We start from the raw sequence: 14966 nt of genomic DNA on the forward strand, positions 1-14966 counted from the left end.
AGTAATTAGCATATGGAGCAGGAGACAGTAATGGGGCACAGCGGGCAAACGGAGCGGCACCCAGGAATAATAGTAAGTGCTGGGACATCTCTGGGTGCCGCTCTGTGTAGCCTAATGCTTAAATTCTGGACCCATATAAGGTCGTCTTTAACACATAATACAGGAGGCAGGTGCCGGCAGCAGAATCACATAGCCGGCACCCTGCCTCTGACAGGGAGCTGCGATCAGCGGCAGTTAACCCCTCAGGTGCGGCACCTGAGGGGTTAACTGCTGCTAATCTGCTGCCAGTATCCGCCTCCTGTATCAAGGGTTAATTATCATTGGTGGCGCAATGCTCCCCCCCACCCTATTAAAATCATTGGTGGCACAGTGTGCCCGCCCCTCTCAACCCCCCAGTATTAAAATCATTGGTGGCAGTGGCCACAGGGTCCCCTCCCCTTCTCATTGGTGGCAGTGGCCACAGGGTCCCCTCCGCTCCTTTTCATTGGTGGCAGTGGCAATGAAAAGATCCCAGGTTCTGGCCCCTAACCCTGGGTTCACACCAGAGCGTACTGAACGTACGCTCTGTATGCGCTATTGTACGGGCGTTTACAATCGCGCCGCGGAGACAAGCGAACGCCCATTGTCGCGCGTTCCCGGAAGTCTATGTACGGGAACGCGCGACACTACGCCCCAAAGAAGCTCCTGAACTTCTTGGGGCGTCAGGCGTTTTACAGCGCGATCGTACGCGCTGTAAAACGCCCAGGTGAGAACCATGCCGATAGGGAAGCATTGGTTTCTCCTTGTTGAGTGTTTTACAGCACGTAGGAACGCGCTGTAAAACGCTCAGGTCTGAACTGGCTGTAAGGGGGGAAATAGGTATTAAATAAAAAGTGTAAAAAAAAACACCAAAATATTAAGTATAAATCACCCCCTTTCCCAATTTCACATACAAAATATATAAACAATAAATAAATAAACATATAACATATCGCCACGTCAGAAAAGTCGAAACTATTAAAATATAAAAAAAATCTATGCGGTGAACAGAATTTTTTTTTATAAAACTGCGTGATTCGCCATTTTTTTTAAATGCGAAATGCACGTGCCTTTTTTTGTTTATTTTTTCGCGTGGTATCGAGTATCGCAATACATTTTTATGGTATCGAATTGGAAATTTGGTATTGCAACAACTCTACTCTGTACACTGCCACTGTATATGTGTGTGCGGTACAGTACACTGCCACTGTTTATGTGTGTGCGGTACAGTACACTGCCACTGTTTATGTGTCTGTGATTCTGTACACTGCCACTGTATATGTGTCTGTGATTCTGTACACTGCCACTGTTTATGTGTGTGCGGTTCTGTACACTGCCGCTGTATATGTGTCTGTGATTCTGTACACTGCCACTGTTTATGTGTGTGCGGTACTGTACACTGCCACTGTATATGTGTGTGCGATTCTGTACACTGCCACTGTATATGTGTCTGTGATTCTGTACACTGCCGCTGTATATGTGTGTGCTATTCTGTACACTGCCACTGTATATGTGTGTGCGGTACTGTACACTGCCGCTGTATATGTGTGTGCGGTTCTGTACACTGCCGCTGTATATGTGTGTGCGATTCTGTACACTGCCACTGTATATGTGTGTGCGGTTCTGTACACTGCCGCTGTATATGTGTGTGCGGTACTGTACACTGCCGCTGTATATGTCTCTGTGATTCTGTACACTGCCGCTGTATATGTGTGTGCGGTACTGTACACTGCCGCTGTATATGTGTGTGCGGTTCTGTACACTGCCGCTGTATATGTGTCTGTGATTCTGTACACTGCCGCTGTATATGTGTGTGCGGTTCTGTACACTGCCGCTGTATATGTGTGTGCGGTACTGTACACTGCCGCTGTATATGTGTCTGCGATTCTGTACACTGCCACTGTATATGTGTGTGCGGTTCTGTACACTGCCACTGTATATGTGTGTGCGGTTCTGTACACTGCCACTGTATATGTGTGTGCGGTTCTGTACACTGCCGCTGTATATGTGTGTGCGGTTCTGTACACTGCCGCTGTATATGTGTGTGCGGTTCTGTACACTGCCCCTGTATATGTGTGTGCGGTTCTGTACACTGCCGCTGTATATGTGTGTGCGGTACTGTATACTGCCGCTGTATATGTGTCTGCGTTTCTGTACACTGCCACTGTATATGTGTGTGCGGTTCTGTACACTGCCGCTGTATATGTGTCTGTGATTCTGTACACTGCCGCTGTATATGTGTGTGCGGTTCTGTACACTGCCGTGTATATGTGTGTGCGGTACTGTACACTGCCGCTGTATATGTGTCTGTGATTCTGTACACTCCCACTGTATACAGGGAGTGCAGAATTATTAGGCAAATGAGTATTTTGACCACATCATCCTCTTTATGCATGTTGTCTTACTCCAAGCTGTATAGGCTTGAAAGCCTACTACCAATTAAGCATATTAGGTGATGTGCATCTCTGTAATGAGAAGGGGTGTGGTCTAATGACATCAACACCCTATATTAGGTGTGCATAATTATTAGGCAACTTCCTTTCCTTTGGCAAAATGGGTCAAAAGAAGGACTTGACAGGCTCAGAAAAGTCAAAAATAGTGAGATATCTTGCAGAGGGATCCAGCACTCTTAAAATTGCAAAGCTTCTGAAGCGTGATCATCGAACAATCAAGCGTTTCATTCAAAATAGTCAACAGGGTCGCAAGAAGCGTGTGGAAAAACCAAGGCGCAAAATAACTGCCCATGAACTGAGAAAAGTCAAGCGTGCAGCTGCCAAGATGCCACTTGCCACCAGTTTGGCCATATTTCAGAGCTGCAACATCACTGGAGTGCCCAAATGCACAAGGTGTGCAATACTCAGAGACATGGCCAAGGTAAGAAAGGCTGAAAGACGACCACCACTGAACAAGACACACAAGCTGAAACGTCAAGACTGGGCCAAGAAATATCTCAAGACTGATTTTTCTAAGGTTTTATGGACTGATGAAATGAGAGTGAGTCTTGATGGGCCAGATGGATGGGCCCGTGGCTGGATTGGTAAAGGGCAGAGAGCTCCAGTCCGACTCAGACGCCAGCAAGGTGGAGGTGGAGTACTGGTTTGGGCTGGTATCATCAAAGATGAGCTTGTGGGGCCTTTTCGGGTTGAGGATGGAGTCAAGCTCAACTCCCAGTCCTACTGCCAGTTTCTGGAAGACACCTTCTTCAAGCAGTGGTACAGGAAGAAGTCTGCATCCTTCAAGAAAAACATGATTTTCATGCAGGACAATGCTCCATCACACGCGTCCAAGTACTCCACAGCGTGGCTGGCAAGAAAGGGTATAAAAGAAGAAAATCTAATGACATGGCCTCCTTGTTCACCTGATCTGAACCCCATTGAGAACCTGTGGTCCATCATCAAATGTGAGATTTACAAGGAGGGAAAACAGTACACCTCTCTGAACAGTGTCTGGGAGGCTGTGGTTGCTGCTGCACGCAATGTTGATGGTGAACAGATCAAAACACTGACAGAATCCATGGATGGCAGGCTTTTGAGTGTCCTTGCAAAGAAAGGTGGCTATATTGGTCACTGATTTGTTTTTGTTTTGTTTTTGAATGTCAGAAATGTATATTTGTGAATGTTGAGATGTTATATTGGTTTCACTGGTAAAAATAAATAATTGAAATGGGTATATATTTGTTTTTTGTTAAGTTGCCTAATAATTATGCACGGTAATAGTCACCTGCACACACAGATATCCCCCTAAAATAGCTAAAACTAAAAACAAACTAAAAACTACTTCCAAAAATATTCAGCTTTGATATTAATGAGTTTTTTGGGTTCATTGAGAACATGGTTGTTGTTCAATAATAAAATTAATCCTCAAAAATACAACTTGCCTAATAATTCTGCACTCCCTGTATGTGTCTGTGATTCTGTACACTGCCGCTGTATATGTGTGTGCGGTTCTGTACACTGTCACTGTATATGTGTGTGCGGTTCTGTATACTGTCACTGTATATGTGTGTGCGGTACTGTACACTGCCACTGTATATGTGTGTGCGGTTCTGTACACTGCCACTGTATATGTGTGTGCGGTACTATACACTGCCACTGTATATGTGTGTGCTATTCTGTACACTGCCGCTGTATATGTGTCTGTGATTCTGTACACTGCCGCTGTATATGTGTGTGCGGTTCTGTACACTGCCGCTGTATATGTGTGTGCGGTTCTGTACACTGCCACTGTATATGTGTGTGCGGTTCTGTACACTGCCACTGTATATGTGTGTGCGGTTCTGTACACTGCCGCTGTATATGTGTGTGCGGTTCTGTACACTGCCACTGTATATGTGTGTGCGGTTCTGTACACTGTCACTGTATATGTGTGTGCGGTTCTGTACACTGTCACTGTATATGTGTGTGCGGTTCTGTACACTGCCACTGTATATGTTGTTAATGCCATTAATCACATTATACACTGCTCATTTCCATGGTTACAGACCAAACTGCAATCCATCAGTGGTGGTCGTGTTTGCACAATATAGGAAAAAGCACCGGCCTATGTGCGCTCCCATGGTCCTGGCCACCAGAGAGGCTGATGCTTTTTCCAAGCATGACCACCACTGATGGATTGCAGGGAGTCCTGTAACCATGGAAACGAGCAGTGTATAATGTGATGGAAAAATGAATCCAGCCAGCAAATGAATATGGACAATCACAATACATTAGTAAGTGGCTTGTATTAACTTTCTCTACATGATAAATGCAATTTACTGAAGTGAGACAGTGCCTTTAAGTAAAACCCCCAGGTATTCCGTAGACTTGAGGTGAAGATTAGTTCTTTGCGGTGCCCTATGACTACATGAACATTCAAGAGGGTTGTATCTCTGTACAGATGGGTTGTTGTATGAAGACCTTAGCGCCGCGGAGCGGTATCGCTTACGTTTATGACTTTGATTTGAGACTTGCGCTATCTCTGGTCCTGCAGCGCTTTATCTGACTGCCAAAAGGGGTTCTACTATTATTTCTGTAATATGATAGATTATAGCGACCAACTTAATTGAATTCCATTTTTCCTTGCTCACACAGGGATGGGTGCTTCTCACCTGTAAGCCCGGAATCCTGTCCTCTTGTCCAAGCCTTCGTCTGTCCCAGCCGATCATTCATAATGCACAGCCATGTTCAGCTGAAGACCGGTCTGCAGACACAGGAGCGCCATCTTTTCCTCTTCACCGACATCCTTATCATTGCCAAGTCAAAGTAAGTACAACCATTTGTGGTTTCATCGAGGGTTAGCTCAAAGGTAAGTCGAGTGTGACTACTTTATGGCCAAAATGACTCGGCGCCAAAGAGGGCACAGACGTTGTGTGTTGGCATATAGATTATGTTGGTCTTGTAATTGTGGTTATATGTGGAGATATGCATTGCATATTGCCTATTATGTTGTACATGGAGGTAAAATAATGCGCAATATTTATATAAATGGTCTGTCTCCTGACAAGAGACCTGCACTGTAAAGACAGCTGTCCCTGCAATCTTCTGATCACCGCATGAATCAGCCATAGTCGCCCAGCAGACGCCCAACACACCTGCAGTCCAGAATTAGACTTGCAGTGCAGAGCGTGTATTACACAGCCCGATGTGACAGACGACTGTCGGGAGGGAAGTGTTCCCTCCCAGAAATCACCTGCTAGCTAGTGGAGGAGAACGCTGCTCTTACATGCAGCGATCTCCTCCACAGCATGGGAAGGAGCGATCACAGTGCCATAGCTCGTCCCCATGCTGTCTAGTGGTTTGCCGGGGGCAGATTGCTATTAGACAGTCCAATCTGCCGCAAACGATTATTTTTTAACATGTCAAAAGATTTGGATTGCCCGATGCTCATTCATCAGGCAATAGGTGGCAGTATTACACTGCCAGATGATCGCTAACAAGGGTTCATACGAACACCCGTTAGTCATTATCTGTCAAAGAATTGGGCAAGGTAATACAGGCTTTAGACTTACACTGGCCTTAAATGAACCATCCATTCGCGAGTCTAAGAATCTAGCGGCCATTTTTGGAAGATGGATTCGAGGACCATTTCTCAGCAATGAAGGCACCATAATTTCAAAGGAGGGCACCAAGTGTGATGACTGTACATTTCCAATGTATACTCAAATTTTTGCTCTGGAAAGGAGAGCCGCTTTAATGGCCCAGAATGAAACGCATGTCATATGTAATACGTGGACGAGCCATGTACACCAGATCGGTGGAAACGAGCATTGCTCTGTGCCATTCATAGGTTGTAAGGCCCCTTTCAGACGAGCGAGTTCCACCCTCAGGACTCGCAGCGTGAGTATGTGGCAGCTCCCGTCCTGACCTCCCAGCACTGCTGGGGTCGCATAGCATTTTATTGATTTATAATGCTATGTAACCCTTAGAAGGCTGGAATGTATTGTATAACAATGACTTAAAGAGGACCGTTCATCGGTCCAAACATTGTAAGATAACTATCAGGCTGTGTAGAGCGGCGCCCCGGGATCTCACTGCACTTACTATTATTCCGGGGCGCCTCTCCGTTATATGTCCCCCGGTATTTTTGCTGTTATGGTTATACTGGGAGGAGTCTGCCCTGTTTCTCCCTGGGCGTTCCTTCTCCCAGGCTGCAGCGCTGTCCAATCGCAGCGCAGAGCTCACAGCCAGGGAGAAGGAACGCCCAGGGAGAAACAGGGCAGACTCCTCCCAGTATAACCAAATCATCTAAAATACCGGGGGACATAGCGGGAGAACGGAGCAGCTCCCCGGAATAATAGTAAGTGCAGTGAGATCCCGGGGCGCCGCTTTACACAGCCATGTTTGGATCGATGAAAGGTCCTCTTTAATGCTGTCAGTGTTATCTAATACATTCCAGACCTCTAAGGGTTACATAGCATCATAAATCAATATAATAGTGCTGGGAGGTCAGGACGGAAGCTGCCACATACTCACGCTGCGAGTCCGGAGTGTGGAATTCGCTCATCTGAAAGGGGACTAATAAGGCGTATGGACCAGGGTTGTCTTAATCCCATTATTTTCTTTATTGTTATAATTATTATCTATTATTGTCATTATTAATACAAAGTAGCCCAGATTAGATAGTTTAAACTTGGGGGGCAACATATCAAGTGACCTGTACTGGAATTTTAGAGTCGTTTTGTCTGTGGGGTAGGCCTTTGCGCCATTTTTTTCCCCTTTTTTTTAGATTGAAAAATCACTATGCATTCCATGTGACAAATGTAACAAACAGCACGCCAAAGATTCTAGCCTCTGACACATTAGTAAATCTGGTCCGGTATCTAAGGCTACTTTCACACTGGCGTTTTGGCTTTCCGTTTGTGAGATCCGTTCACGCGGTCCAAAACAGGTAACCAACTGCTCCCTATAAATGTGTGAATAACATCCTCCCAGTGAAAATTTTACTAAACTTGGCAACCTGAATGGGAAAACAGTCTTGCCTCTAGTTGCACCATAAAATCTGACCTTGAAATCCCATTGTTGTCCTGCGTCGGTCATCAACAAGATTACGTAGGAAAGCGCATCCTCCACGGCTGCCAGCTCTGTAAGTAAAGCGTGGCAGCACCATTTGTTTTTCAGGAAGTCGACATGTTTTCTGTATGAGATTTTTTTTAATTTTTTTTCTAATGGGAATCATCAGGAAAACGAACAATGGGTAAAATCTTTCCAGCCTTGGTCTTTTCTACAATGACTGGTAAATAAACAGGGAGAGCGGATCAATATGCCGTGGCTCGTGACATGCAGAGGAGCCCGTTACTCTGACATGATCCCGGCTATTACTGAAGAATGCGGAATGTTTAGGGCTGAAGGATACGCTGTTCCTTCTTGACTGGGTCCCTATTTATAAACCTGATATAACAAACATGACCTTGGTCGCTGAAGGAAGTAACTGGCTGTTCTTGCCGTGAACATGATCCTCCCTTCTCCGGCAGAGGAGATGCTGTCCTGAGAAGAATTGGGCTGAATAGAGCAATTCTAACAACTTCTGCACGTGTTCTCCTGCCATGTTTTGTCAGGTTTTGCTTATGGAAAGGCGAGATTTCAGCACACGCCGTTCCCGTATTGAGCCATTTTGTTGCAAACCAAAATTCTACATCAACGTGAGGTCAGTACAAAGAACTGGCACGGGATTTATCTGTTTGACAAAGGACTATAGGACCTTCCTTATGTATAGGAAAGGGTTCTTTACAGTTAGAGTAGTCAAACTATGGGATGTGCTGTCCCATGAGGTAGTAATGACTGTGTCAGCATTCTACCCGTTAGTGACCACCAATACACCTTTATATGGCAGCCACTACAGGGCCTTAGGCTAGTCCTCCATCTTTTCACGGCGGCCTAGTCTAAGCGCTGCACCGGTCTCCTGTGAAGGAGAAAGCACGGGCCCAGCTGAGATTCTGCTGGACAGCCTGGACCAGCAGAAGCGCCAATACTGGGCATTTAACCCCTTTAATGCTGCTGTCGATAGCGACCATAGCATCTAAGTGGTTACATAGGGAGCAGACACTCACTATCTCCCATTGACACCCCATGAATGAGATTGTGGGGTGCCACTGTCTGTGCACGGCAGCCTAGGAGTTAATGAACGCCCAGGCTTACCTTCAATGTATACCTAGCAGGCTGTGCCTCCCAGTATAGCACTGACAGATTATTACAGTGCATTGCATAAGTAATGCAATGTATTGTGGAAGCGATCAAAAGATTTCCTATTAAAGTCCCCTTGTGGGACTACTCAATAGCTTAAAAAAAAAAAGTTTTATTAAATTTTAAAAATCTATGTTAAAAAAATACACGTAATAAAACGTGATCAAAAAGTCTTATGTTCCCAAAATATTGCCAATGAAAAGTACAAGTCGTTTAGCAAAAATCAAGACCTGACACAGCTCTGTAGAAAGAAAAATAAAGTTATGGGTCTTGGAATGTGACGATGCAAAAACATTTTTTTTTGTGCAAAAGCAGTAAAACGTAAAAAAAACAAAACATGTAGTTAGTATCGCTGTAATCGCACTAACCCAGACTGTAAAGTTCTAATGTTATACGGTATATGCCGAAAAACGAACACCTCAAGTTATGTGTACCCCAAAATGGTGCCATTAAAGGCACCTCATAGACTTACATAGACGGAAAAATAAAAGAAAAATTATAGATTTTAGAATGCGATGATGAGAAAATGAAAAAAAAATAATAAATTGCTTGGTCACTAAGGGGTAAAAAAGAGCTATATGCTTATTTAATAGCAAGTGGCATTGAGGGTTATAATCTAACAATTAAAGGGGTTGGCCCATCTGGGACACTTGATGGCATATGCCACTTGAGTCCCACCTACCTAAAGTGGATCTACCTCACAGTTGCGGTATATAGAGTACATTACATTACAGCATAGAGAATGTTTGATAGATTTCCTCCAGATTGAACCATAATTTATTGTATTCATTTTGCAGGTCTCCATCTCACTATAAACTGAAGCACCATGTCCGGGTGAGCGAGATGTGGACGGCGTCTTGCATGGAGGAAGTCTGTGAGGGCAGCACTTACCCCGAGAGGTCGTTTGTCATCGGCTGGCCAGTCACCAACTGTGTCGCCACTTTCAGGTGTGTAACTTTAATTCTGTATGTTTGACGATGTAATGCTTTGATGGTTTGAGGGCAAAAGAACGAAGCTTTTATTTTACATATATCCTTTAAAAAGATTCAGTCACTATCTAAAAACTTTGTGCACTGGCATCCACAGTAGCTGTCACTTTTCAGCTTGTGCTGTGTACACTGAGCGCCAGGTCAACAGTCATCGTATTATCATAACAGGACAGGATTACAATGAAAGACAAAACATCTATCAAAAAGCTGGAGGCAGATAACACAGGGTCACACAACTGAGAAAAGGTGATGGTCACAGCTCACCTCCTCCCCCTCCCCATACAGGTGACTTATGCACATACCTAGAGATGAGTGAATTTCCGCTTATGAAATTCATTTGGTCGTAAAAGCTGAATTCTATGGGCTGCAAAACGGATCCGTCCCGTTTCCGTTATGCAGGGGAGTCCTCTCCTGCATAACGGAAACGGGACGGACCCGTTTTGTAGCCCATAGACTTCTATTATGACGGATGAATAACGGAATGCCTCTAAAGGCATTCCGTTATGCATTCCGTCATAGAATTGCGTTATGGTCCGTGGTAACAGAATCCATAACGCAATTTACCTTTTACCACTAAAAGAAGTGTGAACGAATTTCAAAATATGAAATTCGCTCATCTCTACACATACCATAGAGAATGCCCACAACACTCTCTCTGCAACTGCTGTCTGGCCCCATAATTATGTAAAAAAATAGGATAAAAACATACGCATAAAGTACAGATTAGGAAATGCTGTATATGCCTGTACAGATGGCTAATTAGTAATGCAAATATGGTGATATAGTCCTAGGATCACAATGAAAGCTAATATCTCTTTTATAAAGTTAGGGTCACACAACTGACCGTAGGTGATGGGCACAGCTCCCCATCTCCGTACAGTGATTGAAGAACACTTTACAAAGCATGCCCACGACATATGCCCATAGAGGTCAAGGAGTCACTTACTTTTCTGTCTTTGTTTTCTTCTGTTCAGGTGACTGTTGTAAAATATATTCCTGGAACTGCGGTTGCAGGAGCACAGGCAAGATGGCTGCCCCCAAAACTGTGTATAAAAAATAGAATATAAAACTATACAATCAGAAAATAATATGGATTAGTGTAATATAGAGTTTTTTTGTTAGTAAAAACAAACAAACAAAAAAAGACAAATTATTTCCTTAAAATTGAATTTTCGAGTGATTCTAAATAGTTGAAGAGGCCAGGGACTTTGCCATGCTCTCCGGACTCATCCTTGTGGGCATCAGACGATTAGGCACCTTTATTGTCCCTTGAATACTATTAGAGATAAAGGAAACAAGATACAGCGCATTCGGAAAGTCTTCAGACCTTTTCACTTTTTTTTACATTTTGTTATGTAGTGACCTTGTGCTAAATTAATGAAAAGTTCCAATTTTCCCAATCATTCTGCATTCAATCCACTAAATGAAAAAGTGAAAACAGAATGTTTTAAAATCTTTGCTAATTTATTGAAAGGGAAAAACTGAAATCTTGCAGTAACATAAGTATTCCGACCCTTTACTCAGGACTTGGAGCACCTTTGGCATTGATTACAGCCTCCAGTCTTCTTGGATATGATGCCACAAGGTTTGCACACCTGGATTTGGGGATTTTCTGCCATTCGTGTCTGCAGATCCTCTCAAGTTCTGTCAGATTGGATGGAGACCCTCGGTAGACAGCATTTTTCAGGTCTCTCCAGAGATGTTTTGGGTTCATCAGGGCTCTGGCTGGGCCACTCAAGGACATTCACAAAGTTGTCCCTAAGTGAATCCTGTGTTGTTTAGGCTGTGTGCTTAGGGTCATTATCTTATAGAAAGGTGACCCTTTGGCCTAGTATGAGGTCTAAGCACTCTGGATCAGCTTTTTATTAAAGAATATCTCTGTAATTTGTTGCATTGAGCTTTCCCTCAACTCTGACCAGTCTCCCTGTTCCAGCCGCTGAAAAACACCACCACAACGTGATGCCGCCACCACCATGCTTCACTGTAGAGATGGTATATGAGCAGTGCCTGGTTTCCTCCAAACATGACACTTAGGCCTCTTTCACACGGGCGAGTTTTCCGCGCGGGTGCAATGCGTGAGGTGAACAAATTGCACCCACACTGAATCTGGACCCATTCATTTCTATTGGGCTGGGCACATGAGCGCTGATTTTCATGCATCACTTTTACGTTACGTGAAAATAGCAGCATGTTCTATATTGTGCGTTTTTCACGCAACGCAGGCCCCATAGAAGTGAATGGGGCTGCGTGAAAATCGCAAGCATCCGCAAGCAAGTGCTAGGAGACAATCGGGATGGGGACCCGATCATTATTATTTTCCCTTATAACATGGTTATAAGGGAAAATGATAGCATTCTGAATACAGAATGCATAGTACAATAGGGCTGGAGGGGTTAAAAAAATAATAATAATAATTTAACTCACCTTAATCCACTTGTTCGCGCAGCCGGCATCTCTTCTGTCTTCTTCTTTGAGGAATAGGACCTTTGATGACGTCACTGCGCTCATCACAGGTCCTATTCCTCAAAGAAGAAGACAGAAGAGATGCCGGCTGCGCGAACAAGTGGATTAAGGTGAGTTAAATTATTATTATTTTTTTAACCCCTCCAGCCCTACTGTACTATGCATTCTGTATTCAGAATGCTATAACCATGTTATAAGGGGAAATAATACAATCTACACGACCTTGAACCCAAACCTGAACTTCTGTGAAGAAGTTCGGGTCTGGGTACCACAGTCAGTTTTTTATCACGCGTGTGCAAAACACATTGCACCCGCGCAATAAATACTGAACAACGAAACGCAATCGCAGTCAAAACTGACTGCAATTGGGTACCTACTCGCGCGGGTTTGCCGCAACGCATCCGGACCTTATCCGGACACGCTCGTGTGAAAGAGTCCTTAAAATAAAGCCAAAATAAAGTTATATATTAGCTTTATCAGACCAGAGAATTTTTTTTTTCAAAGTCTGAGAGTCCTTTAGGTGCTTTATTTGCAAACTTTCATGTGTCTTCTTTCTGACCACTCTGCCACAAAGCCCAGATTGATGGAGTGCTGCAGTGATGGTTGACTTTCGAGAAGTTTCTCCCATCTGCACACAGGATCTTTTGAGCTGAGCCAGAGTGATCTTTGAGTTCTTGGTCACCTCTGTTATGAAGGCCCTTTTCCCCTGATTACTTAGGCTACTTTCACACTAGCGTTCGGGGCTCCGCTTGTGAGTTCCGTTTGAAGGGGCTCACAAGCGGCCCCGAACGGATCCGTCCAGCTAATGCATTCTGAATGGATGCGGATCCGCTCAGAATGCTTCAGTCTGGCTCCGTTTGTCCTCCGCTCCGCTCAGCAGGCGGACACCTGAACGCAGCTTGCAGCGTTCAGGTGTCCGCCTGGCCGTGCGGAGGCAAACGGATCCGTCCAGACTTACAATGTAAGTCAATGGAGACGGATCCGTTTGAAGTTGACACAATATGGCTCAATTTTCAAACGGATCCGTCTCCCATTGACTTTCAATGTAAAGTCAAAACGGATCCGTTAGCATTATCATGAACCCAAAAAAAAATTTTTTTTTTTTTTTTTTGTTCATGGTAATGCAAACGGATCCGTTCGGAACGGATCTAAGTGTTTGCATTATAGGTGCGGATCCGTCTGGGCACATACCAGACGGATCCGACCTAAACGCAGGTGTGAAAGTAGCCTTAGTTTGTAGGGGCGGCCAGCTCTAGGAATAGTCTTGTTTTTTCCAAACTTCTACCATTTAAGAATTAAGAATTATGGAGGCCAGTGTGCTCTTGGGATCTTTCAATACAATACTGTTTTTGTACTCTTCTCCAGATCTGTGCCTCCACACAATCCTGTCTCTGAGCTCTACAGGCAGTTCTTTCCTCCTCATGGCTCGGTTTTTGATCTGATATGCATTGTCAGCTGTGAGACCTTTTATAAACAGGAGTGTATCTTTTCAAATCATGCCAAGTCAACTGAATTTACCACTTGTGGACTTCAATTAAAGTGTAGAAACATCTCAAAGATGATCAAGAGAAATGGGAGCCCCCAGAACTAAATTTCAAGTGTCATGCCAAAGGATCTGAGTACTTATGTACATGCAAAATTTCCGTTTTTCCTGTATATAAAATTTCTGTTTTCATTTGTATTGATGGAAGAAAACTTGAATTTTCTCCATCAATAGCAAAATATATAAAAAAGTGAAAGGGGCTGAAGACCTTTCGAATGCATTGCATATTAAAAATGACATCACATATAATCACAATATATGCAGTCGTGATTTTGGGGTCTGATCATACCCCCTTCCTTTGTACAGTACAGACCTTCTATAATTTAGAAGACTAAGATGTAAAATTGCTCAGGAATGTAATGTACAAAGCCCAATGCACCAGATATAGAATAATACTAGATCCGTTCTTCTCTCCACAAAATATACGACTGTTTAATGAAATGTTAACAATCTGGTATTTGAAGAATCCATTTGTATAAGTGTAACAGACATGCACATGTGAACACTTTCCTGACAAGCAGTATCTTGGCTGGCGCTCCATTTTGGAGTAATGGTAATGACGGCTATTTAAGTGAGTCACACAGCCGGCCGTGGTTAACTCTTGCAGCAATTTTTGATTTCTTATTATTAGTGTTATAAACCTTACTTGTATTTTTTACGACCATTGGATGGGCATGGCATATAGGCAGTTTATTATAGCTATCAGTATATCATAGCCTGTGTATGAGCCGTCTACACAAGATCTGAAGTGTTTATCCTTCACGTAATCTGAACATCGTTAATCCCAGTCTATTTCCATTTTGTTACTGGTTTAAAAAGCGATCCCACCCAGGCTTGGAATTCACACATCTGCACAATCCACACTATGAGTTCTTCACATTTCTTTTTTTTCCTCCCACGTAATGGACTGAGTGGCTAAAAAAATAGGCAAATGACAGGAGCACCAGGGGCACTGTGGTGGCTCAGTTTTGTAGTTGGGTCCAAATCGATGGAAGGCAGGGTCAAATACCACAGTCCATCACAAACTACTTCCGCCAGCAGCACAAAATACATCCCCAAAACCTCCCACTGGTGTGCCCCCTGGACATTGGTCCACTGAGAGATTTCCCTGTAGGGTCTATGGCCAATCCACCCCCGATGAGCCACGTTTACTGGTAACCAACTGAAGGAGAAGGAGATGGATGCTCTCCCAGCCTAGGAAGACTTGACCAGTCTACAAGATATTTCAGTTTAAAGCTTTGCCAAATTACATCATAAATGGCATTTCATGGATGCTTAAAGGGCATCTGTCAGCAG

General features: G+C 43.9%; 1 protein-coding gene across 1 annotated transcript in view; it reads left to right on the forward strand.

The window, feature by feature from the left end:
* ARHGAP20 (Rho GTPase activating protein 20) overlaps window positions 1-14966 on the forward strand; it is a 127608-nt gene that overhangs the window by 44682 nt on the left and 67960 nt on the right. The window contains exons 3-4 of the mRNA XM_040426247.1: window positions 5088-5258; window positions 9473-9622. Of these exons, the coding sequence (XP_040282181.1) occupies window positions 5088-5258; window positions 9473-9622 (321 nt within the window). The remainder of the gene's footprint in view (window positions 1-5087; window positions 5259-9472; window positions 9623-14966) is intronic.

Source organism: Bufo bufo, chromosome 3, assembly GCF_905171765.1.
Source record: "Bufo bufo chromosome 3, aBufBuf1.1, whole genome shotgun sequence".
Taxonomy (NCBI): domain Eukaryota; kingdom Metazoa; phylum Chordata; class Amphibia; order Anura; family Bufonidae; genus Bufo; species Bufo bufo.